The sequence below is a fragment of the Takifugu flavidus genome, chromosome 1 (genome assembly GCF_003711565.1).
Source record: "Takifugu flavidus isolate HTHZ2018 chromosome 1, ASM371156v2, whole genome shotgun sequence".
NCBI lineage: Eukaryota > Metazoa > Chordata > Actinopteri > Tetraodontiformes > Tetraodontidae > Takifugu > Takifugu flavidus.
The window spans coordinates 16,269,240-16,294,686 of NC_079520.1; the positions used below are offsets into that span (position 1 = coordinate 16,269,240).

The 25,447-nt window shown below is 41.3% G+C and overlaps 4 protein-coding genes across 5 annotated transcripts; 3 read left to right on the forward strand and 1 right to left on the reverse strand.

Moving 5' to 3' along the window:
* The first annotated feature begins 3,352 nt into the window (after window positions 1-3,352).
* cmn (calymmin) lies at window positions 3,353-10,586 on the forward strand. The gene is made up of 25 exons (XM_057047535.1): window positions 3,353-3,578; window positions 3,664-3,708; window positions 3,934-3,975; window positions 4,095-4,145; window positions 4,297-4,452; window positions 6,052-6,105; window positions 6,185-6,229; window positions 6,379-6,423; window positions 6,742-6,771; window positions 6,896-6,940; window positions 7,067-7,093; window positions 7,198-7,242; window positions 7,323-7,352; window positions 7,549-7,617; window positions 7,695-7,760; window positions 7,841-7,897; window positions 7,999-8,046; window positions 8,204-8,269; window positions 8,348-8,413; window positions 8,598-8,669; window positions 8,827-8,883; window positions 8,958-9,011; window positions 9,092-9,130; window positions 9,203-9,472; window positions 10,087-10,586. The coding sequence occupies exons 1-25, from the start codon at window positions 3,353-3,355 to the stop codon at window positions 10,164-10,166; spliced, it is 1,785 nt and encodes a 594-aa protein (XP_056903515.1). The 3' UTR covers window positions 10,167-10,586.
* A 299-nt stretch (window positions 10,587-10,885) lies between these two features.
* LOC130528684 (progestin and adipoQ receptor family member 4-like) lies at window positions 10,886-14,132 on the forward strand. The gene is made up of 3 exons (XM_057038329.1): window positions 10,886-11,152; window positions 12,052-12,270; window positions 12,541-14,132. Exons 1-3 carry the CDS (start codon window positions 10,984-10,986, stop codon window positions 12,972-12,974), a joined length of 822 nt encoding a protein of 273 aa, XP_056894309.1. The 5' UTR covers window positions 10,886-10,983; the 3' UTR covers window positions 12,975-14,132.
* Window positions 13,283-19,008, reverse strand: pelo (pelota mRNA surveillance and ribosome rescue factor). 2 transcript variants are annotated; one of them, XM_057038296.1, is made up of 13 exons: window positions 18,740-19,008; window positions 18,333-18,425; window positions 18,043-18,193; window positions 17,708-17,798; window positions 16,271-16,434; window positions 15,287-15,347; window positions 15,026-15,187; window positions 14,878-14,924; window positions 14,714-14,787; window positions 14,551-14,622; window positions 14,271-14,345; window positions 14,162-14,193; window positions 13,283-13,748 (listed from the first exon to the last, which is right to left on the reverse strand). In XM_057038296.1, the coding sequence occupies exons 1-13, from the start codon at window positions 18,778-18,780 to the stop codon at window positions 13,654-13,656; spliced, it is 1,158 nt and encodes a 385-aa protein (XP_056894276.1). In that variant the 5' UTR covers window positions 18,781-19,008; the 3' UTR covers window positions 13,283-13,653. The 2 variants fall into 2 exon arrangements, with proteins under 2 accessions (XP_056894276.1, XP_056894282.1); XM_057038302.1 differs by lacking the exon at window positions 18,740-19,008 and adding an exon at window positions 18,559-18,581.
* A 320-nt stretch (window positions 19,009-19,328) lies between these two features.
* Window positions 19,329-23,956, forward strand: ppp1cab (protein phosphatase 1, catalytic subunit, alpha isozyme b). The gene is made up of 7 exons (XM_057038314.1): window positions 19,329-19,691; window positions 20,279-20,410; window positions 20,825-21,055; window positions 21,424-21,528; window positions 22,462-22,685; window positions 22,875-23,009; window positions 23,104-23,956. Exons 1-7 carry the CDS (start codon window positions 19,637-19,639, stop codon window positions 23,197-23,199), a joined length of 978 nt encoding a protein of 325 aa, XP_056894294.1. The 5' UTR covers window positions 19,329-19,636; the 3' UTR covers window positions 23,200-23,956.
* Window positions 23,957-25,447: the final 1,491 nt, after the last annotated feature.

Below are 25,447 nucleotides of genomic sequence, written 5' to 3' on the forward strand. Positions count from 1 at the left end.
TCCCTCCCTCCCTTCCCTCCCTCCCTCCCTCCATTCTCCCCTATCCAGATACATATGTTACAAATGACTGTTTTGACAAAAGTCTAAAATTTGGTCCCAAGTTGTTTATTTAAGTTGTTCGTGTTGATAAATGCTCTTTGTCTTCTACGGAGAGAAAAATAGTTGACCTTTGCTTATTACTAACCAAATGCTTTGTGTTGGAAGAATGTTGGTTGCCCCTTTTATTTTTTTTATTATTATGATCATATTTTCATTTCTGTGATTAAATAAAGATGTTCAAAGTGTTTGTTGTCTAAGTATAAATGAAATAGCCACATTGAATTATATTTATTTTTAGGTAATGGTGCAGCTGGTGTACGTAATGGACCTGAAACAAAAGGCAAAGGTGAGACAGTTCTAATCTGGTCAAAACATCTAACAAAACATGCAAGAGTGATAATCTATGCATTCTTTTTGCAAGATATGGTGTTTAAGGTAGACCAACCAATGGGGCAGCAAAAAAAGGCATTAGTATGTCTTCTCACTAAGGAATCGTTTATTTTGGTCACACATATTCTTTGTGTGTCTCTTATCAATTCATATTTGTAGTCATTTAACGCCACTTAAAAAAAGCCTAATGTGGAAGATGTTCCTGTTCACTGCCCCACCACCATGACATTTTCCACAATAAAGCGTGAACCATCAGTGAATGCCGGGCCCTGGGATGGAAGAATGGCCAACCAGGATGGACATATAGTTGACAAATGGAATGAAATGGAACGGACCCTTAGGGATTGTGGGTGCGGATGGAAGAGGGTAACAACACTGGGACTGCACATCCACATTGGGAGGTCAAAGTGTGGCGGAAGAAGTCAAAAGCCAACCTGTGCAGTGCTCAGGCACATCAGACAAGTGGCATCCAAGGCCACCTCAGAAACCATAGTGCTTCCGGGCAATGTCGAGATGGGGCGAAATGAGACGAGAGTGGTAGATGTCCCATGGTAACTCCCAAAGCACCTGATGCAAATGTGACCCAAAGAATAAATCAAGTCAGCAGCCTGAAAGTTTAAAGTGGCATGGAAGGAAGAACAGGATTAAGTGACCAAAGAGCGCTTCCACTGCAGAGCCTGTTGGGGAAAATCCCATACTAAATGTGTAGCAGGTATGGTGAGGTCTCTGCCAGGAAAGCAGCTGTGATATCCAAGGGAAGGAAGGAAATCATCAACCTGGTAGCAGGCATAGGCAGCTCCGCAGGCGGTGAAGAAAAGCAAAAGAGTCGTAGGGATCACAGCTAAAAGCCCTCTAGGTTGAAAGCAGAGAGAGACTGGTCACCCTGAGCAGAGCTAAGTACATCAGACATCGGAGGATGGAGAACAACAAACTTTTTCTGGTGGTGCCAAAATGTTGGAATCAGTTTTCTAGGGTGGAACATGCCTCCATGCTCTGGGAACCAACCCAGAGGGTGAAGATGTAGGAGAAAGACCTGAATGTGGTAAGGCTAGACTTAGCCAAAGCATATGACATGGGAGTAGGTTGTGAGTCAGTTACTGAATTGTGCAGACTTCTGGAAGCTGCAATAGACCCGACTCAATTTTGTAATCAGGGTAACCTATGACATCTTGCCCTTCCCTTGGAACCTCCAAATGTAGCTGGGCTTGGATCCCCGAGTTGACTACTGTGCCAGGAGTAAACATCCATCTCAACATCCAATGGGTCCAATCCTCTTAATCACTCTGTCAGGCTGGTCTAACGGAGGAAATACTTACACACTGAAGCCTGTATAATGCCAGGTTCATGTGGATGTGGAAGCATCATGGATACCTGCAAAGCGCTGAGGAGGGGAGGCATTTTTGTTGCAGTCAGTCTCCCTATTTACTCACTTTTATGGAGTTGCTGATGGGGTATGATGAATGTAAGTGGAATGAACCAAAACACTGATTGTGCATGAAGGCTATGACATGTTACTGAAGTCCCAAAATTATGCAGAATAAACACCATCTTTATGATTTATCCAGGGTATGGCAGTAATGGTTTTAAGGGCTATGGAGGTGAACCCATTAGAGGTAAGACACACTCTAGTGATTTTTATATTTATCAGCTCTGAGGAGTGATTTATTTCCTTCTTTGAAACAATACTCTACAGGATATGCTTCTGCTCATGGCAGTGCTGGTTTGGGTCTGGGACATCAGTTTGGAAATGAAAGAACAAAGGGACCAATGCAAGGTGTGGCCAAGTTATATGCTTTGATTTTAAGGTTGGTCTTCCCAGGTTTCAATTAATATTTCTCTGACAAATTTAGGAAATGGGGGTGCAGGCAGTGTCCCTAATGGACATGAGGCTAAAAACAATGGTGAGCCTAATAATAACATTCAAAGTGCAAATAAATAAATGTCTAATAGAATAATTTGAAAATACTATGCCTATAAAGGTTATGGTGGTGCTAAAGCTCTAAATGGAAATGGACCCACACAAAACGGTTGGTTAACATGCAAAAGTTTATTTTTCTACAAAATTAGGTAAAGTAATTTTGCTGTTTATGCTACACTTATGATAGGTTATGGACAGCCCATTGGTACGGTCAACAAGCCAGCAAAAACAGGTAAAATGTAAAAGGATGCAGTTAACTTTTTAAAAGCACAGTACTTTTTTTTTGGGGGGGGGGGTCTCTGTTAACAAAATACAGAATATTAGAAAAATTATAATTCTAAAATACTCTAAAGGTTGTAATTTCATATAAAATATTAAATATTATGCGCATGTGATTTTACAGAATATGGTGGCAGTGCCCTAAGATCCCAACAAGGTAAAACCTTTACCATTAACTTGGCAACAGAATGTCTTTTATTGCTTCAACTTTTAACAATTTGTAATTATGTCAAGGTTATGGAAATAGAGCTCTTCCTAATGGATATGGGCAAAATGTGAAAGGATATGGGCAAAAAACTAAAGGATATGGCCAAAATCCCAATGGAAATGCCCAAAATTTCGATGGATATGGTCCAAAACCCAATGGATATGGTCAAACTCCTAGTAGATATGGACAGAAACCTAATGGATATGGCCAAACTCCTAATGGCAATGGTCAGAAACCCAAGGGGTTTGGCCAAATTCCTAATCAAAATGGACAAAATGTGAATGGATATGGCCAAAAACCCAATGGATATGGCCAAAAACCCAATGGATATGGGCAGAAACCTAAGGGCTATGGCCAAACACCGAACAGAAATGGACAAAAACCCAATGGATATGGCCAAACTCCAAATGGATATGGGCACAAACCGAAGGGATATGGCCAAACTCCGAACAGAAATGGACAAAAACCCAATGGATATGGCCAAACTTCAAATGGATATGGGCAGAAACTAAAGGGATATGGCCAAACTCCAAATGGAAATGGACAAAAACCCAATGGATATGGCCAAACTCCAAATGGAAATGGACAAAAACCAATGGATATGGCCAAACTCCAAATGGAATGGACAAAAACCCAATGGATATGGCCAAACTTCAAATGGAAATGGACAAAAACCCAATGGATATGGCCAAACTTCAAATGGAAATGGACAAAAACCCAATGGATATGGCCAAAATCGTAATGGTAATCAATAACTTTTTGTGTTATTGGGAAGATCACATTATTTTTCTTAACGGTTATATTCATTCTGCATTTTGTTTGATTTCAGGGCATGAAGCTGCTGTTTTTAAAGACTATGGAGCCAAATCCAAAGGTAGGAACATATAGGCACAGTACTTTTGGATATGTTTACCCAAGATCTTTTTATTCTGTAAAAATAAAACAAGTCCTATTAAAATTATTTTTGATGAAGATGATGAAGTATATATCACTGAAATGTATTAAGGAAATGTGAATAGTGCAAATCTGCTAAATCTGGAGTTACATGTATAAATACAATGACTGAAATGCTCACGTTAAAATTTTTGTCTCTCTAAAGGTCACGGAGTCAGTAATGGTGCTGGAACTGGTGTATCTGGAGGTAAAGTAAACTAGTTATCAATCATTCAATGAAACTTATTTTAAACTGCAGTCTAATTTGATTATGAAGCCATGGTGACGATAAATCACTTTATTAATCTTAATGATGATTTCAAACAGGCACAAATTCTCATAATACTAAAGGACTTGGAACCGCTTCAAAAAGTGAAGGTACAAAACACATGGCATTAGTACAAACTCTTTAGAATAAACCATAATTAATGTTGGTGTTATGAGTTAGTATATTGTTTGCATGACAACTTTTTTACCCATTGAAGTTTAGTAATTTATAATTGACCCATTATTATTGGTTCTTCTCCAGGCAATGGCCAGATTCCAAATGCAAAGAATATGAAGGGCATGGATGAAGTGAATGGACGGACTCTTAAAGGTGGAGTTCTTACTCCAGAACAGCCGACAGCAGTACCAAATATGAGTGCCATCCCTCAACAGGGAACAACTGGCAGACCAGCACCAGGTACTGCACAGCTAACACATGGAAACCTGGTTAAGTTGACACAAGACAATCATCAGAAGCTGACTACCTTTGTACAACAAGCAAAAATCTACACAAACACACCCATACAAATTACACCACAACCTGTAGCAGTGAATAGACAGGGCAAACACCTGGTGCACACAACTGGACCCGCACCAGAACCAACACCTGAGGGTATACAGGCCATGACATTCGGACCTGCACCAGTGCTTCCCCAGTCAAACGCGGGACCTGAGCCAGCAGAAGCTCTTCCTCATGGCAAGTACTACAAAAATAAATGAGCACAGAGCTACTAAACAGGAAAACAAGTGTTTGATGGTTCCAGTATTTGACGAGATACTTCTCTCAAAACAGTTTTAGAGTTTCAGCATTGTGGGAGTTGGTATGCAGTAGTTTTTGTGATGATCACACACCAATGGGTGCGGATGCTTGGATGGTACAGCAGGAATACGGAGGCTTTTTCTTTCTGTATTTTGTTTGTTACATTTGAAGAACAAGCCTGCATGTACATGAGTATAAGTATTGGATTTTGGGATTTAATAGTCCGCTGAAAAGAGTTTTTAAAGTCACTTTGTGTTGTTTTTTTAGTGTTGAGGGTTAATTAAATATATGACCTCTAGGTTATGTGGCAGGAAGTGCAGCACCTGAGCAAACAGGCACAGAGGCTGACATTGTTTTTGGGGTAGACAGCCACAGTGAACGCACCACACCACCGCCAACCAAAGCTCTTCCTGAAGTGGATGCATTGAAAAGTACAGAAGAACCTCTGGCTATGGGTGTGCCTACGGTTATACCTAAGGAAGAAAATGTCAGGAGTCCAAATGAGTCAGGACCCAAACCACTTGTGGTCAAAGGGCTTCCTGTGGGAGGAGATGGGGCAACTGGTAAACTCAACCTCAAGCGTGAACGTCTCGCGTCGCACTGCATGTGTCGTTTTTGGGTCCATATGGCCTTCATCCTAAAGTGTGATAAGTCTAGTGCCTGAGTTGTTGAAGGATTTATTCTAACACGCTTGTGCTCACTTTGTGAGGAAATCCATTCCGAAGATTAACAGTCATGTTGCATTTCAAAACTCACCCTTTTCATTGATCTTTTTTAAAAATTCACAAATATACAAATGTTTAAATCTGTGCTGCATGCTCTCTTCAAATGTTACTGGAAATATATTTAAAATTCTCCAAACTTTTAATATTTGAATGTCATTTGTCTATATTTTGGGAAACCTTTTTTAAAAAGATTAGAAATATTTAATATTTAATATTTTAGGAAAAAAAACATTTGTAATATAGGTAATAATTAATTATTAGATGGAATCACGCTGCTGGACATTTTTTAATTGACTGTAAAGTTACAAACCATGTACAGATTCCCCAAATATTTTTTCTTTAATAATTGAATATTAGTGTAGTTTAACGACTAACCAGTTATGTGTACCTCTTTGTTGTGCCTGTTTCTCTGGAGTGTGTGTATTTTTGGCTACTTTTTATGAATATACTGTAAACTTATTGTAAAATGTAGTCATATGAAATGTTGTTCATTAGTGTTTTTAACATACTTATCTGTTTTTCCAACTCTCAGTGAAGGGAGAAGCTTCATCCTTAAAGGGACAGGGAGCTAACCAACAGAGACCTGGTAAAAATGAAACATAATGATGATAATCAACTATAACAACCTCATTTTCTGAATTATACACTGGTTTTGGCCCTTCTAGACTGTGGAGCACCGCTTGGACAATGGATGAAAATACCTAGGCCTGGTAAACAGAAAGTACTTTTTTATTAGTGTTGGATGACAGAATGTATAGTTTATTGAAGAATGAAATATTTATGTAAAATATTTATAATGGTGTGTTAGCTCTTATTTAAATCTAAACTGTGCGTAAACATTTTATCACTATCATTTCAGGTTATGATTCAGGTGTTGGAGCATCATCCAGCATAAACACAAAAGGTATTTATTGTTAACACATGAGTCATTAATAACAAAATACTCTAGTGTGTTTAAATATATATTATTTGAAGAGATGCGGTTAAATATTTATGTTTGCCAAACAATACCGTGTTCTGGACACAGGGGGCAGAGTTTGCAGTAGTTATACTGGAAAAAAAAAAAAAACCAACTCCTGATGGTAATGATTGTATATCTGAAGGTTATATGGCAGCTGACCATGCCATCCTCATATTTGGTAATAGATAAAAACCTGGTAATTGATGAATAAATATAATATATTCAGAGTGTAAAGAATGTAATTTTCTCTTTGATTTGCAGGGCTTGGACATCCCTATGCTCAGCAACCAGGTGACTGTATATTTCCCAGCTCATGTCAAGACTGAAAGAAGGTTTAAATGTGGTCTGACACATGGGACAGGGTTTAAGAAATGATTGTAATTCACAAATTTGTTGTATCTGTATATATTAACAGGTTATGGACAAGGAGGCTACCTTGGAGCAGGATATGGAAAAGGAGGTGTGTTTGAATAGGAATGAAGTGATTAGTTAAATCCATATGTTAAATCGGGATGTATATCAACTCATGAATGGTGGTGAATAAAGTCTTTAGTTTGAATTGATTTTAGTCTAATATTTTTCTCAGGAAATGCAGGTTTTGGTTCCAAATCAGGTAGGCATCAGCTGTTACTCTCAGTGGGCTATAAGATGATGCAGTATACTCCAGTTATGCTACAACTGTAGGACACTGAAGGATTTCATGATATCTGTTTGCAGGATTCAGAAATGGCTATAATGCTGGTGTGCAGCCCGACTACGCCAGTAAGCAGATAATTATTTTATAATACAGCTGTTCTAAAATTCAAAATTCTGTTTGAATTCCATTTCCTCTATTGTTTTAGGTCTCGTACCTGCAGCTAACAGCAAATCAGGTACTTTATGGGTGGTAAATGAAGTACACCGGTAAAAAACTTTAGCTGAGAGTTAGTTAAAATAAAGAGTTAAGCAAGACAATTTAAAACAAGTTGAATCCTGTTGACTAAGTAGAGCAGTATGAAGCTCATTATCACCTTATTAAAGTTTTGTGGTGCACAATTAATGCAGCAAATGCACGTTTCATCATTACAGGAATGAGCGGGGTGCCATTTGGTGGTCTGTCTGCAGGAATGGGCGCAGAGAAAATGAACACAAAATATGGTGATTAACTGCTCCTCCCGTCACTTCTGTCTGTTACTTTTGTTTTATATCGTCATTCTTCGTTTACTCCCATTAAGGCATTGGCGGGTTACAGTTTAATGGACAGCAGTTCAATACTGGGATTAATGGAGCAGGAAGTTATGGTGCGTCATGGTTCTATTATTGCACTCCACTGTTCTTTCAAGTCTGTATTGACCATGAATGCCCTGTCAATTCTATCCAGGTTATGGTCAAAGCCCACATGGACCCACTGGCCAAGGCAAAACATCAGGAAAATATGGTCTATAACTTATTGCAAATGATGTGTGGATTTATGTGGTCTTTCATGTTGCCCATGATTTTCATTTAAAGTATATTTAAATGGATGAAAAACACTTGCAGGTGGTGTTGGTGCCGGTGCCAGCGTGGGGGGCAGTCCTGGAAAATACGGTCAGTGTTATCAGAAAAAAATGTTTTTATTATTGTAATTGCGAAGCCAAAAGCTACACATGCTACACACACTTTTGTATAATACTGTTTCTTTTGAGAGGCCATCTTGTGTGAGAGGTCAGGTTATCTCAGACCTTTCTCCTCCCTCTCTGCTCAGGATTCGGTGGATTTCACAACAGTCAACAGGTTTTCGGTCTTGGACCTACTGCAAATGGAAACTATGGTGAAATCAGTTTACCTCAATTTAGCACCTATTTTGTGTTGCCACAGCAACCACTGACATATTGTTTCTCGTCTACAGGTTATGGAAGAATGTCCTATGAACCTGAACCAGCTGTAATGGGCCCTGAAGCTCCTGGAAATTATGGTATAAAATAACATTTAGGAAGGTTTTTAAGCACACTTGGCATCATGTACTCAACAAGAAAGCACACAACTATCTTTAAATTGATTCAATGATTTCAGTAAAGTATCTTCAGTAAAGCTTTATAGATGTGATGTGATGATACTGTATATAGTTGTGAACAAGTTATTGCTTCATTTTCTTCTAGGTCTGACTGCATCACAATATCAGCCCGAACCCCTTGGACTTGGACACAATGGGCAATTAAGGAGTAATTATGGTGAGATTTAAGTAAACATAACTGTAAACTTTCCTTTCAAGTCCTCTTAAAACCCACCCAGTTTATCAAATCTCCATCTGTATATTGTTTGTCCCCATGTTTACAACCTGTTAACCACAATAATCTTCCGGTATCTTCTTCCTCTGTAAACACACAGATGCTGTGCCTTATGAAAGCCTGCCTGTTGAGACGGACCCGCTACAAAATCCTTATGGTGCGTTGGAGAAAATGTTCTTCGCAGAAATACGCCATTTGTGATCTTTTATCAGCTTTTCTTCCTCATCTCAGTGAACGGAGACGTACTGACGCCTGTGGGTGTGAGTGTTGAAGGGGATCACTATGGTATGTAGAGTGTGTGATTTCACCAGTTGTATCAGTTCTCTCCAGAATGTTCACCAAACGTTTGACTTTGTCCCTTCTAGAGAACATGGGCTATATCAATGGACAAGTGCAGCCAGAAGGTAAATACCTCCACACACAGAAGGTAGCATGGTTGTGAGCCTGCTCTTCCCCTTTAGCTCTTGCCTTTGCAGAAGCTCCCACTGCCATCCCCTCCCTGGCCTACCCTGCTCTTCCAGCACATCTGCCTGCAGAGTCCTCCCTCACTCCTGATGTGGGGCTGCCAGCAGAGGTTGAGGACTTGCCCGACCCTGCAGGTACTGCCAGCATCCCCCTGGACTCTGAGCCTGCCACAGAAACACCAGGCCTGCCTCAGTCGCACGAGCAACCCGAGGATGATCCGCAGCAGCTGCCGCGACAGATTCACATTCAGCAGCACCTCAAACTGCATTTCCACAACCAAGGCGAGTTCTGTGGAGAGCAGAGCGATGATGCACACTCGGATCTTCTGTTATTCTTATCATCAACTGGTCTTTGCTTATCCCAAACTAGTAAACACAGAACAATCTCTCCTGTCAGAATCCATCAAATTTGAATCCAAAATTATCCAATCACTAACTCGATCATTTCAATTCACATTACATTTTCTTTTTTTTCTCAAACGTCATATGAGGAATAAACCGAGCATATAAATCAGTGTGTTTGGTTCAATTGAGATTAAGATACTAATATAAATGTTGATTTGGGCCCCCTTCTTCAGTGCTAGAATGTTTCAGACTGTTGTACAGGAGCGTAGAATGTTACATTTTATCACATGTACCGGTAATAAAACCAATAAAACGCTAACTTTCCTAAATAATGTAGTTAAAATTCAACATTCTTCACCACGTCAGAAAATCTATAGTCACACAAATATCACCAAATCTTGTTAAAACCTTACTTTTTAAAGGTTATTAAGTCTGTTGATCTTAATTATTTTAAAAATGCTACCAGCAAATTTTGCTGTTCAACAACATTGTTACTCTCCATCGGTGACCAAAAGGGTTGAATTAAAATGTTTTTTCTCTTTTGTCTCTAGGCACAAATGATGGCAACAAATATGATTTGAATGGTTTCTTTGGGAACAGTGGATATCAAAGTGAGAACGGACATCAGTGAAAAAGAATTGGAGTCTCTTTTACAGCCACTCACATCAACAACAACAACTTTTCTCCACATGGGTTAAACGTGCTGACATATATTCTGTATTTCTGCTCTTTAAGTGTACAGTTTCATTTCCTGTTACTCATGTTTGCAAATCTGAACACATTTTAACCTTATGAATTTTCAGATTTGTTCCTCTTTTTTATATACTTTTTATTGTCCTGCACTTTCCCTTCAACGTCCATGCGAGCTACGGTCATCTTCAGCATGTTGTCTAACTTTGAGTTGAGTGTCATAACTATTGTATCACATGTTAATAATCTTGAAAAAGAGAATTTGCCTTAATTTATTATGCATGTGATTTTTTTTTTGTGATAAGAATTTGTACTATTGTACAGTCATTTAAATGAATAAAACCAACAATGGGACCTTTGCCTCAGTTGATTTAATGCAGGACCTTGTTATTACACAGGATGAGGTGGAATCAAACAGGAGGAACAGGAAAAGTTGATAAAAAGAGAAATACAGAAAAGTTAGTGTTCATTAGAAGTTAGAGATGTGAATTAGTTATGACCAATGACACAGAGCAGCTGCCGTAGTGCACATGGGTTTTTGTGGGGATTACCCCAGCTTAAGGATAAGAAGCCTTTGCTGATTGGTCCCGCTGAAAGCATACGACTTCCTTGGTTCAACAGGTTGCATGCCTGGAATTACACCTGTCCAATGATGGACTCCAGAGTTTCTGTCTACTTCAGGCCACCAAGTCTGGTCTGACTAAAGATGTAAGGGGTGACAGACAGTGGGGAAGCTGCGCTGACGACTACATGAAGTCATGATGGTATTCTCCAAACGCCCGCGGCTTCTGGACCTTGCCAAGACTCCCACACACCTTCAGTTCAACAAATATGTCCTGACGGGTTATCGGCCAGTGTCCACAGCTCAGGAATGTCTTGGGAGTCTCTTCTACATGCACAATGAGCTGGGCAACATTTACACTCATGGTAAGTCCAGAGGTCACAGTATGATTTCAAATTCCTGATTCAGGACAGCAAGTAAAATGATGATAGTTGAGACTTGGAGTCCTTCTGAGGTTTTGGCCTTCCGAATAGAAGGTTTTCCTCGCTAGTTGTGCCTCATTAAAAAGAGTTTGTCCACATCAGCTCTGCATATGATGTCAATGCACAAACAAAAGGGCACAGATTACTCTATAACTCTCACTAGTGACCAGTTAGAAGTATACTAGACATGAGTGTATTACAAGGATGTGGGGGTATTAGCCGTAATCTGCCCTGGGAGTCTTTGTCCTGGAAATATCCGGTTGTTAACAAGGTCTTTAAAGGTGCCAGCTGGCTGGTACTTTACACCTCTCATGCACATATGGATCATCAGGGAAAACACTGGAGTTGCACTTTCTTAAAGTTCGAAGTTGAAGATTTATTAAAATTGTCAGGATATTTTTCATTTTTGTGTTGTTGGGTTAAGGTAATTGGAATGTTGACTTGAAAAGCTGTGCAGGGATGGAAATGTTACCCTGCAAAATAATGCAAAGAAGATTGGCTGTAAACTTGTGAAAGTGTCTTGCTTGCGTTCCAGTTTTGCTGTGGCTATCTCCTTAAGTTCATTAGGGCTAACGCGCTTACTCGAGAGAAGTGACCCGTATTAGCATGAGCGCACAGTTAATGCAACATCTGACTGTACACGCAGAGCACAGTGGTTCACAATGGAACAATGGAGAAACAATGGAGAAAAACTTTAGATTTCCTTGTTGCTAATTAAATAAGTTAAATAAGTTGATGTAAAAAAAAAAAAAAAACTCTAATCATCCCGATCGGTTCATTCTTCATTTACAGTCTACTGTTAACCACCTTTTTTGCTCTCTTCCTTTCCTGCCTTTGCTCAGGCATCCCCTTGTTTCTTTTCCTGGTGTTGATGCCTTTTAGTATCCCCTGGATGGAGGTGGACAGTGTCTGGATCTGTGTGGTCCACTACCTGGCCTGCCTGTGCCCAACCGTAGGATCAGTGCTCTACCATTTATTCATGAACCATGTAGGAGGCGAACACGTGTACGACACCCTCCTCTCCCTGGACATGGTCGGGGTCTGCCTCGTTAACACTCTAGGTATCCCATTTCTGACTGGTTCTCCAGTGCTTTTAATTCCTATTTTATTAATCAGCACCAAGCTCAGCTAACAAAGCTAGTTAGGTAATTACCATTTCTCTTACAAAAACTTGTGCACCAATTTGAGATATTCACCAGTGTTCCCAGGATGCTGGTAGAATTTATAGTTGCACAGGACACAGCTGTCTCCGTTGTTACTAGTGACCATAACAATCATTAGGTCAGTTTTCACACTGTAATTTAATGGCTCATTTCCTGCCTTATCACCAGGGGCTCTTCCCATCATCCACATCACACTTCTATGCTACCCTGCCCTGCGAAAGGCTGCACTGCTGGCCTACATTCTCCTGTCGGCTTATGGAATCTACTGTGCCACCACAGCCCGCACAAACATCCTGCGGCTACGAGCGTTCGTGTGGCAGGGCCTGTTCCGCTTCAGCCTTTTCCTGTTCCGGGTGTTTGGCAGTGGGGTGGGCAGCCCACACTCCCTGCGACTCTTTGTCATCATGGATTCTCTGGCCGTCCTGGGTGGACTGGTGAACATCACCCAGATTCCTGAACGCTTTATCCCGGGTTGGTTTGACAACTGGGGCAACAGCCACCAAATAATGCACATCATGGTGGTCTGTGCAATCATCTACCTGCACTGGGGGACACTGGAGGATTTAGCCTGGATTAAAAGCTACCAGTGTCCGAATATTTGATGTGACTGCACTCAAGGCGGTGCAGCTAGAAAGGTTTTAGGGTGAATAAGGCAGGAGTGAATGTCTTTTAAAATGCACTTTAGTTCTAGTTAAAAATCCTGGCAAGGGATGTGTGCAAGCTGATATTTGGCCAGATCACATGACCTTTCATGAACATACTTGATTTTAGTTGAAATGCAGTTATTTGGGGGTTATATTAGCCATAAAGCTGAAACCAACTGTATATAAAAAATTATATATTTTTATACCATTTTAACACGGTTCACTCATGTGCAATGTGACAAAAAAAACCAAAGGATTACACATGGTTGGGTGCTTCTGTTTATTTGAAAGAGATACTGTATGTTTTATTTTATTTTATTTACATTTGGACTCAACCAACAGCTGTTTATTTTGACAGATATTGCATTTGTATTCTAATCTAAGTTCTTACTGGCATGAGCTCACCTCTCAAAGACACTGGCACATTGGAACCAAAGCATCACCAAAAGCAGCATTTAATCACCTCAAATTATGTGGAACATACGGGTTTTTACCGGTAGATTAGACCTGAAGAACGCGTCGATGTTGAGAATGTTGAATACGTAGCTCAAATTTCAGCAGCTTAAAAAGAACTCTCTGGGACAGACGCCGTCTGATTTTATCTCAGGCGCGGTGAGATGGCCTCAGTGTCTGTGCATCAGTCTTCGTCAGAGCTGCTGAAGTCCTCGGGCTCCGACAGGTCAGCAATGGGGAACCGTAAGATAGCAGCCACTCCGCTCAGCTGCGTCAGCTCTGAGGAGACAGCAGAGGGTCTGTTACCGTCAGAACTGTCCAATAGCACTTGTGTAAAGGGTAGGCTCATTTGTGAGTCGCACATGCAAGAAAAATAAATGCTGTTTGGCGGATGTTTAAGGGCTGGAATTTGTGTATTCAAATCTGGGACGAACAGGAATCCTGTGATCCAGCTGTGGACCGTTTAAAGTGTGCATGTTTTAGTGCAAAACCTCAGGGTTTGGAAATGTTTTGCCTCTCTTCTTACACTTATTTATTATGAAAACTTCAATGAGTTTTAAAATAAAGGTAATGAAATGTTAAATGTAGTTGTTTAAAAGGTCCAGGAAATACCTGGAATAGTGACATGCAACCATTTTTACATTAAACAAGGTCCACATCATGTCTACGACTTGACTGAAACTGAAACTTACGTTCACCAGAAACATGAAGGCTTGAGAATATTCTGTAAAAAACAAAAACATATAAAAATGACATTTCACGTATGCTGGAAAATCTCAATCTCAAAGAAAATTCTGGTACCTGACGTTGCCACCATTGTCTCTCACGTTGTCTACCAACCGGACGTAGCGACTCCTCGTGGGCACATCCTGATGTCTGGCAGCACAAAAAAGCAAACTTGCATGAATACAGATTCAGTATGTGGTTCTAATTCATTTGCAATCATTATAGTTTAGTTGTGATGGCTGCATGTAGCTCAAAATTTACAGTAGTTTTTATTGTTGCATAACTTCCAATGTGGGTTTCCCCAATACGACTAGAAAATGTTCTGAATTTAATAGAGATTGAAGATGTGAACCACCTGAACAGGTTATCACTTATCAACAAGGTGTCGATGGCGAGGGCGTCAGCAGCTTTCTCTACATGAGCTACCCTGTGAAACACAATGGTACAAAGGCTGCTGGTTATCAGGTGTGAGAAAACCAGGCCTGCTAGTGTGGCTAGCTGCAGTCATCGAGGCTCACCCATAGAGTGCCCTGTCAGGTTCATGCTGGAGCATCTTGTAGAAATCCTCCAGTGCTTTTACCTCTCCTGCAGCCTAGAAATGCAACAGTTTCAGTTTAACTTTAGACGGAAAATATAGCAACTCGTCAATCTGAATGCTAAAAAACACAAAATACAAAATCACCTTAGTGTCAGAAAGTCTACTTGTCACTGTGGGATCAGAGAGGATTTCTACAAAAGAATAAAGACTTCAATGAGTTTTGACTTCCTGATGAGATTTCGTCATCATCCCAATCCGCCCCCCCCATCCCCAAGACCACACCAGCTGGCACCTTTGAGCGAGTACTTGTGACCTGATGACGAGTGGACCATCATGAATTTAGGTCGATTCTCCAGCAGGACCTTGTTGTCCTGTCGCACAGCCTCCTTGAAAAGGTAGCTGATGAACTGGTCTTTCACAAAGCCCGGACTGCCAACCAGGATGCACTTGATCACTAGGGAATATCATCAAATTATGAAGAGGAAAATGTCCAACATAAACATGCTGTCAGTGATTTCCTGTCTAAGTGTGTGTAATTGCGCAGCAGCTCTACCATCAAAATTGATGTGGCGGAGAATCGCCTGCATCACCGCCTCATAGAACCGGTCCAGTGCCTGCAAACAGGGACGGATACTTGCATTTTCTGTTTTTCCACAGTATTTGTTCAGTAAAGTCAGGAACACCTCCCAACAAATGCAATTCAGCTTTTTATGACTTGGAATGTTTTCATCATCATCTGCTGGTACCGAGTCCTGATCTGATACTTTAGCAATGCAGTAAAAAACCAGAAAGGACGCATCCATTATTACTGAAACAATGCGCAGATCTCTGAGCCACTATTAAGTCATAGTTAAAGCAACGCCTACAGGACGTTACCTGCTTTGAGCTATTATGACACGTTGTTCATAGGGTGGGACTGGTAAAGAATTCAATAGTAATGGATCGGTCATTGAAACAGGAGACACTTTAGCTGCGCCACCGCCCGGTTTACATGTGAGGGCCTGCTCGACGCTGCCTGCAGCTTTAACTATTGTTGGAACAATGGTCACAACACACCTTTTAGTATTCAATACCAACATAAAAGATTCCTATTTAAAAAAGCAACTTTTCTTTAGGAAGTAATGATCCCAGAAGATCATATCAGAGAGAAATTCATCCGTCTGCTCAGTGTCTGCCTGGGTTTCTGTAACGTACTGAGACGATTGTGCTGGGTGCTCCTGTCTCAGGTGGCGAATCATCAATTTTTACTTCCCAACATGGCAAATCCAAATCTTACGTTGCTCCACTTTAAAACGGTTGACATTCTTCTCACGTGAGCTTTCCTACCAGCGACAAGCTCACTGCAGAGAAATATACAGTACTAGAAGCCTCGTCGCCTACTTGTTGACATTGAATGAAAGCCACAGATCCCTAATGACAGAATCAGCCCTGGTCAACTGTATATTGAATGCGCCCACTCTCCTTGTGATGGGACCGGTGTCGTCAACCAATCACTGCCCATCCAGCGTCTCCCAGTTAGCATAGAAAGACGGCCCACCTTGTCATGCTGAGTGCAGCTTCCTCTTCTCTTGCGAGGGATGGTGACCTCCACTTTTGCACGAAGCAGAGTCATGGCAGGGGTCACCAGCATCACGTTAGCCAGACCCTCCTGCATCACCACAGCTGCTACATCTGCCTTCTGGGTTGGATCACATGCCTGCTCTAAAGGGTTAGCACCATTAGGATGACTCTTAGCACTTTCAACTTCAGTTAGTATCAAAACGTCTAGATTTTTTGTCTCCCTAAAGCAAAATAAATAAACGCTGTTCAATTTGAAGGAGCAGTATGTAAGACATTTATTTAAAGTAATGATAAAATGGCCCCAACATGTCAACAGACATTAGGGAATCATGTTAATTTAAAATATTTCACTATATAACACTGACAACCGTAGTCCAGCCAAAATATTCCAATTTCAAAAACAAAGTGTCAGCCTGTAAATAATACGGATGCTTACATGTGGGTCTGCTGCTCCACCCTCCATCTATCTGTCAATCACAAAGTCAGTAATGTTTCCAGGGTGCCGGTTACCACTGAGCTTCTGCCACGAACATTTGGAATCACAAATGGCTAAAAGTTTGTTATAATTGCCAAAAACGTCATGTCAATGTCAGAAACAAAACAACTATCTTTATAAGAGATGCGGAAGGTGGAGGTGGAGCAGAGAAGATCCACAGTATTGTGATTGCGACTGCACTACCAGCTTTGGTCACACACTTAAATTCTGCTCCTTTAAACTGGGAAACTTTGCAGGGTTGTGATAGAAAAGACCAACACCAAAGCATAGCACCACTGGAATCTGAAAAAATACTGAAATATATTTGCATCTATAAAAAAGGCTTGGAATCCAAATGTCAATTCAATCTCCGAAAGGCAAAAAAAGATTCCGTGGAGCCAGCTGGATTTGTGCTTACACACTGTTGCTAGGATTCCACTGGATACGGAATGGTTCCACTCAACAGAACGGGTTGTGTTTAACCACATAACCATGACCCGATCAGATGTTTGACCTGATGTTTTTGCCCCAATTAGGATGTCTTTCATGCGTGAACCACAATCCGCTATGAACACTGACTCTTTTATGTTGAAAATAACCCGAATGTTTCATTTTGTGCCTGTGCGAACTGCTCTGAGTTGAACTCAAGCGCCGAGCTCCAGCGTAAACAAAAGCTCAGGGTTTTTGTTTCGGATCCCGGAGCAGCGACGGCGCATCCACAGCCAGTGGAAGCCCACACACTGAGTAGAATGGAAACGTATCCGCTCTGATTCCAGAGCCACAACAGATCCATCTGGCCGTGTGGCTGGCATGTAAGTGAGAAGTGTGTGTTTGTGTGTTTAAAAGGAGCAAATACACAATGATGCTACTGTGTCGTTGTTGTCACTAAATGAAACTCACTAAAATCTCGGTCAAATACAAAAAGTAGCAGCTCCTTACCAATTCTATCCAGCAAAATGCTGTCCCAGCTCTTTTTAGCCAGAGTGAACTTCCTGTTGAGCTCAAGCTCAATAGTGTGATAAGCTCCCATCTGATGAGGAAAGAAAGGAAGGTCAACTACTGTTTTAATGAAGTATAATTAATCAAGTATTATTGAAACGGATAAAATGGGGGAGCATGAGTCGCTGTTGCAAAACTTTTTGCAAATGCGTGACACAATCTGCAAATACAGTACATACCAGTATATATATATATTTTTTAGAATTGAATATACATGAACATATGAATGTACATGAATGTGACGTGGACCCAAGTAGCAGACAGATGTTTCTGACCTTAACATACTGGTTCTCCTCTATGTTTGTGCCCTTAACTCTCAGCTGGCAGGCCTGGGAGTCGAAGTCAACAGTCTCCACACATAAGGTCAAGGTGGTCCGGACTCTGGAGCTGCCCACGCTTCCAGTGGAGGACTCGGTTTGCACTTTCCTGGAGGGAGGAGTGGAAATGTATTCCATTAACAGTGCATTTCGGGGTCCAAAATGCAAAGGTGTTGAAGAAAACTTTGAGGAAAAGAGGGATTTGTTGCCAGATGAGCAGCCTTGATGTGACAGGCTTGATTAGTTACCTGATTGTGGAGGCTCTGAGGCTGTCCCCCACCTGCAGCAGGTTGTAGCTGTGCCACATGTCCTCTGCCTCCTCAGGTATCAAAGTCACCTGCCTGAGACACAGAACAGTAAAAACATAACCACAAATCACAGTCATGCTGCTATTTACCGATTTTTGTTTTGTTTATTAATCAGTTGCCAATCAAATGTAAGACTTTCTAAACCACACTGTATTTTTTCACTTACATTTAGAGTTCTGCTAGAAAATACCACTTGCAAAAGATGAGTTGGTACTATTACGTTTTAAGCATGTAGGGTCTTTATAACACATACGGACATTCACTGCAATGATGTTGACATTTGCACAGTCAGCTTCGTACCAGCATTTTGGTTAGCATTAGCATTTTAGCTCTGGCCAATCACTCACCCGGCATTATCTTTTTCAATGTCTTTATGGAGCAACTTCATGGTCGGACGGTTATTATGGTAAATTGTAATGATAAACAGTAATGTTAACTTAAAAAGTTTGGATCATGTTTATTTGACTGAGTTGGCAAACTAGCTAGCTAAGCCATCTCAACTTCAGAATGAATCAGAAGGAGGCGCGTGTTGTGCCAGGCAGCAGGACATTGCGTCATGACAAAATACGTCTGCAGCCTTCTTGCATTGGCCACTTCCGCGGGTGTCATTTTACTGCGCAACGAATGCAGAGCGAAACGATGACGAATTTCAACCGAAGTTGGACGAATATTAGTTTCTCATTCGCGTTGACAATAATCTTTTATCCGGTGCAAGCAAAGTCTGAAATACACTAGAGAACGATGTCCTTTTGACGTTGTGGTTTGAGATAAGCAAATGCTAAGTGACATCACAAACAGCCAATCAGAGAGCATATCTCTTCTCTATGCTCCCGCCTCTTTGCTATGTTGACCAATAGGAGTGCGGGAATCACCTGCCCTTTTCCTCTCAACCTTGCTTTGAGCTAACGCTTTTCTAGTTCTTTTTTTTGTCGCTGGCATGGTGCTTGTAGCTACGATAGAGACATTGTTTTAACTTTAAAATACCTCTTCTTGTTTTGGCTTCGGATGTACACCAAGTTAACTAACGTGAACGTTTATAGTACATGACAAACATAATCTTTTTTAACATTTCAACATCCATCCTCACATTTTGAGGTTGCCAATTTTGTCTCAAGGTTAGCCAGCGCTAGGGCTAACGTTAGCCGATTAAAGCTAAACTAGTGGAGCTAACGGAAACTTGGCACTAAATATTACTTCTTACGTTTGGGTGGGTTATTAGAAATCGACTCAACCAGAAGAATAGCATGGCCGAAGCCGACAAGTTAAACATCGACTCTATTATACAGCGTCTGCTGGAAGGTAAGAGTAAAGATCTCTCGATATTTATTAGTCAAGGTAGCCATTTTAGCTCGCACGCTAGACAACCGTAGCCGCGGATGCGCCGTAGAATTTGTCTTCGAAAGACCGTCACGTTTGCAAATAGCATCCTCTTTGCTGCAAAACAAACCTTTGCTCCTCCATTCCTGCTTAATGACTTCTTTATGTGTTTATGCAAAGACTACACATTTAGTCACTTAAACAGACTTAAGAAGACTTGTTTTAAATGGAGTGTATAAAACCGCGTATCTGCTGGATATTTGGGTCAAACTGCAATTTAAAAGGAAAAATGGCACAATCGCAGATTAATCTCGTCAAATGCAGTTGCTTGAGTTACCCTCGATGCCTGTGACCATTTGAATTGGAAATGCCTTATATTAAAATGAGGCTATGTAAAATTGGAATCGAATGTATTAACCTTTGCAGCCATAAAATTGTCCTTGTCGAGACGAACTCTTCTGTTTTCTTTCAGTCAAATGCTTAACTATCTCTTGCACACGCTATCGTGGTGTTTATGTCTTTATTTCCAGTGTGACATTTCTCACTCCTGTGACACTTTTCTTTCGAAGTGAAAGGCTCCAGACCTGGAAAAAATGTTCAGCTGACAGAGAATGAGATCCGTGGTCTCTGCCTCAAATCCAGGGAGATCTTCCTCAGCCAACCGATTCTGCTTGAACTGGAGGCACCCCTTAAGATTTGTGGTGAGTTCCATGTGTTTTGTGAGCCCTGGACATTTGCAAACGCTCTTTGGCTTTGTCCATCGCAGAGGCGAGATCATGAGCGAACACTCTGTTTTTGCATTAATATTGGAAGAACAATGCAGGTTAAGGGATGGTTTACTGCTGTGTCCTCGCTATGTTATTACAGACATGCAGGGCACTGATGATTCAAACCTGCTGGTGCAGTAGTTGTTTTGCTTTGGGTGCCACCAAGGAGTTGCCCTCTTGTCTCTTGCTGATCCCACAGTACATTAATAATTAGGAGCAGCTTTGCACTATATTCAAGCTGATATCGTTTTAACAAGTCAAACACCCACCGTCGATTCCCACAGTTGCACTCTTTCATCTCATATTTTGTGACACTTTCACTCTTCCCTCTCCTGTTTGTCTGACCAGGTGATGTTCACGGGCAGTACTACGATCTGCTGAGGCTTTTTGAATATGGAGGCTTCCCACCAGAGAGCAACTACCTGTTCCTTGGGGACTATGTAGACAGAGGCAAACAGTCCTTGGAAACCATCTGTCTGTTGCTGGCTTACAAGATCAAATACCCAGAAAACTTTTTTCTGCTGAGGGGAAACCACGAGTGCGCCTCTATTAACAGAATATATGGCTTCTATGATGAGTGTAAGTCATGTGGAATACGAACAAAAATACCCTCAGCCAAGCAGTGTGTTTGACAACGGAGCCTGTAAACTTTTTTCCATTTGTGCTGAATAATCTGTACCCAGTAAGATTATAACAGTCATATAAAATGTATCGTCCTTATCCAGTTTATTAAAATGCTTCGACTTTATCACACATTTCTGCGTTCTGCTATTACAGCGAGCTCGGCCTGCCTGATCATGCTGCCCAAGTGATTAATCACATGCTTCTGCTATTCAGTGCCAGAATTACATAAAATGTTCTCTCTAATGTGGTGCAATGGGGACAGCGGCAGGAATTTATTGGTTTTAAGATTAGATTGACCGTATTTTTATGGTTCTCTCCCACAGGTAAAAGGCGGTACAACATTAAGCTGTGGAAGACCTTCACTGACTGCTTCAACTGTTTGCCAGTTGCAGCCATCGTCGATGAGAAGATCTTCTGTTGCCACGGAGGTATCTCCATTACACACATTCAGACTTTAGATTGCTCCTATCCAGACTGTGTACACAATCCTCACAGTGTTGTTGCTATCAACAAAATAGTCAGTCATTCAGGGTGGGGTCATTCAGGCGCTCTGCAAGGGAAGAGAGACTTAGATTATTTTAAGCTCCCAATCACTAAAAGCTACACAAAACTCTGACAGGGCCTGCTTGTACTCTGGCACCCTGCAACCAGACCATTAGAGCAGTAACGTCAGTAACCCTGCAGTAACCTGGTGTGATTGAGACACATCCACGATCCCATCAGGGCTGTCTCTGAGATGAGGGCTATTAATGCACTTTCCTATTAAAACATTCCTCTGGGGGGGTCCTGACACCTCCCCTGCTACCAGCACACCTTCCGGGGCTTAAACCAAGACCCCTCTGCTTCTCGGCCCACTCGCCTACAGACTTGAGCTACCACTGACCTCCGTTAAAGGTATATCAGTGAAAACTATAGATGTTGTTATTGTCAGCACAATATACTGTCCCTTTATGAAAGTGGAAATAGTTGCCTGAAGAATTCTGATCGTCAACATCAGAAGTTAGCCAAGGGCACGGGCAACGTGACACCACCAGCCAGCCACAGCGAACACGTGTCTGAGACTGGCTACACAAAACATGTAAACACGTGTTGATGATGAGGGTAAACACTCGTTGCATAAGAACATCATATAGCACAGATCATGAGCAGTGTGGTTTGAGTGACCCACGTCAGATGGAGAAGGAGTTTTTGCTGCTGCGTATCTGGTTTCTGTGAGACAGTGGTGCTCATAACAGAGGCTGTATAAATAAAGCCAAATTGGTTCAACGTTCCTGTTTGCTTAAGAACCAGTTTATGTAGGTTTCATTGTATCAGAAACATTTGGGAATTTGCATGAATTCCTGTTGAATGTCCGTCTCCAGGCTTGTCGCCAGACCTCCAGTCTATGGAGCAGATCCGGAGGGTCATGCGGCCCACCGATGTGCCCGACCAGGGCCTGTTGTGCGACCTGCTGTGGGCCGACCCAGATAAAGATGTGCTCGGCTGGGGTGAGAACGACCGTGGCGTCTCCTTCACTTTTGGCGCCGACGTGGTCACAAAGTTCCTCCACAAACATGACATGGACCTAATTTGCCGGGCCCATCAGGTCAGTGCGCCACCTTCGTCCTAACTGGAATAAACATGCATTAGTTACCTAAAAGTCGATTTATCAAAAAGCAGTTTGTTACTGTGTCGTTGAGCTGCCTTCATGCTTTAAAGAGTCATTCAGTCTGTCCTCGGTGTTGTTTTCATTTAAGAAAGTTCTTTTTTGTGTGTGTGTGATGCAACTTTTCAGGTTGTGGAAGATGGATATGAGTTCTTTGCAAAGAGGCAGTTGGTGACGCTGTTTTCAGCCCCAAATTACTGTGGAGAGTTTGATAACGCAGGAGCCATGATGAGTGTAGATGAGACCCTCATGTGCTCATTCCAGGTGAGAAGCAGAGTTTACAGCAGGCGTGAGCACCACCAGAGTTTGGTCCATTTGTGTTGAATTTCACGTATTTTGTCTTGTTTCAATTCACCAGATTCTCAAACCTGCCGACAAGAAGCTCTTTTACGGTAGTGGGGGGGGCATGGGCTCTGGGCGTCCAGTCACTCCCCCAAGGAAAGCCAAGAAATGACGCTCGTAGCTTGCTCTTGACCTCTGACCTATCCCTCCTGCCCTCTCTACCTCTTCTCTCCTTTCTTTTACCAAACAGCCAGAATTCAAACCTTTACCCAGGGCTTTTTTCCTTTTTTATCTGTACTTCTTAAAACATTTAATGTTATGAATTGTCTGAATAAATGAGCGTGTGTGCGTGCGCGTTGGTGTGTGTGCACACATGGAGGTGTCTCATGTACGCATGAGCATTAAAATCATGTGTGTACATTTTGTGTGAGAGAATTCGATTTCTACTTTTCCCCGTCTCTGACCACTCCTCCGGTGGGAAGGTTGAAACCACAGTGTGTCTGTACAGTGATGCTGACTGAGGCTTCAGGGGCGGGATCATGGGAGAAAATGCTGACATGATGAATTTATCAGCAGACCTCTGCCAGCAGGTGATACGCGTACTTGTGGATGGGTTTGTTTTCCCTGTCCTCTGTACTCTCAAATTTCAAACGTGTGTGTGTGTGTGTGTGTGCGTGCGCGTGTGCGTGTGCTTGAATTTGGCTTTCCTGTACAGGAAGCGCGTTGTCTCGAAGGACTGAGTCACAGGCCCCTTTCCTCACATACACACACACACAAAATCATGTTTGATTTCAGATTCATGAGCCAGAGCTGTAAAAACCCCATACAGTTTAGGTTTGTACAGATTTGATTACTTGAAAGAGACTTTTTGTGAATTCGTTTTGTAGTCTTTCATCAAGTTGACCAATAAAGCAAGAATCTGAATTAAAGCACCTTGTTTGTACTGTGTTTGTGTGACAGTTGGCTTTGCTCCGCCACAACCTCTGCGCTTTAGTGCTGGTGAGGTAGATCTTTCCACAGTCTGTTTAGTTTATTAACTCCACTGTTGGAACTGTGCAGCAGGTTCACTGCAGTTGCTGCTGACATTGATTTAGACTACTGAACTGCCGGTGGAAAGTTCCAATTTATTTTATTTACTTGTCTTTGTACAACAGTTTACAAGACATGAGTAGAAGCCAAAAGCTATTTTAATACACTCCTCGTCAGCACAACAGCAGGATAGTTTCCAAAATAGTGGAAGATTCTTGCAAAGAACTTTTCTGCAGCCAGCTGTGCGTCAGAAGTTCGAGGTTTGACCACAAGGGGGCGCTGATCACCGCAGTTTTCAGTCGCACCTTTTCTTCGCACAAACGAGAACAAATTTCACTATTTAGTTTTACTGGAGAAGGTTTAAAATTCGTCTCCCCAATTCCGCGCTCTTCGTGTTTGTATTTATTTGAAGCAATTTTGCAAAAATATTTCCATAAAGTTTATATCAATCCTAATTGATATACATTTTAATAAAACTGAGGATTCAATATTTGTTGCTATACACTGGCTGTTAAAAATTGTGGTCCACTCTTTTCCTTTGCTGGCTCTTTCTATATTTATCTAGGATCCCATTTCTTTCTTTGGCATTTCTCGGGCTCTTTTTGCTTTCATTCATCTTCCTGTCATCAGCATTTCACGGCACTCTGTCCATCATTTTGCCCTCCTTTTACAGAAGCATGGAGATGAAAGGGAAAGGGTGTTGCTCAGAGCACTCGTTTGAATCTTTAGCGGGTCATTTAAAATTAAATTATAAACTGATTGTATACAGCAGCACAATATTAAATTGCCAAACTGCGACACCTTTGCAGTGAGGATTCAAATGTATTCCCATTTTTATGCAATACTGCTTTTAGAATTTGTTTTGGGAGGATAAGCATAAGGCACTTGCAGTACATAACCACGCTACAGCATACCGTGTCAATCACAGCAACCACTGAGACATGTGTTGATCAGATAAGAGGGCTTAAAATAGACAAAAAAATTAAAGTAATATGAGTTCATCTTTCAAATGAGACCAAATAGTGAACATGCTACTTCATACTGCTATTCTTGCCTGTAATACTAATCCCTGCAATTAATGTCTGCTATTATGAAACTCAAGATGGATTCATTTAATGTGTAGGTGCCTTTAAAAGTTTTGAAAATTTTGTTGTGAATTCCTTAGGATATCTATTCACGTAACCAAGCCCACTGTACAATTTAAACTATTTCACATAGTAGAAAGTTTAATCAGAAAGCTGTTTCTTATGCAGCTCTTAATTAATTCCTATTTTATGTTCATGTTCTTTATTGTAACATGTGCTTTTACAGTAAGACATCAACTAAAAGTGTTACGTAACCTTTGCCAATAATTTAACAACCCCACTACCTACAACAAACTAAACCAGCCG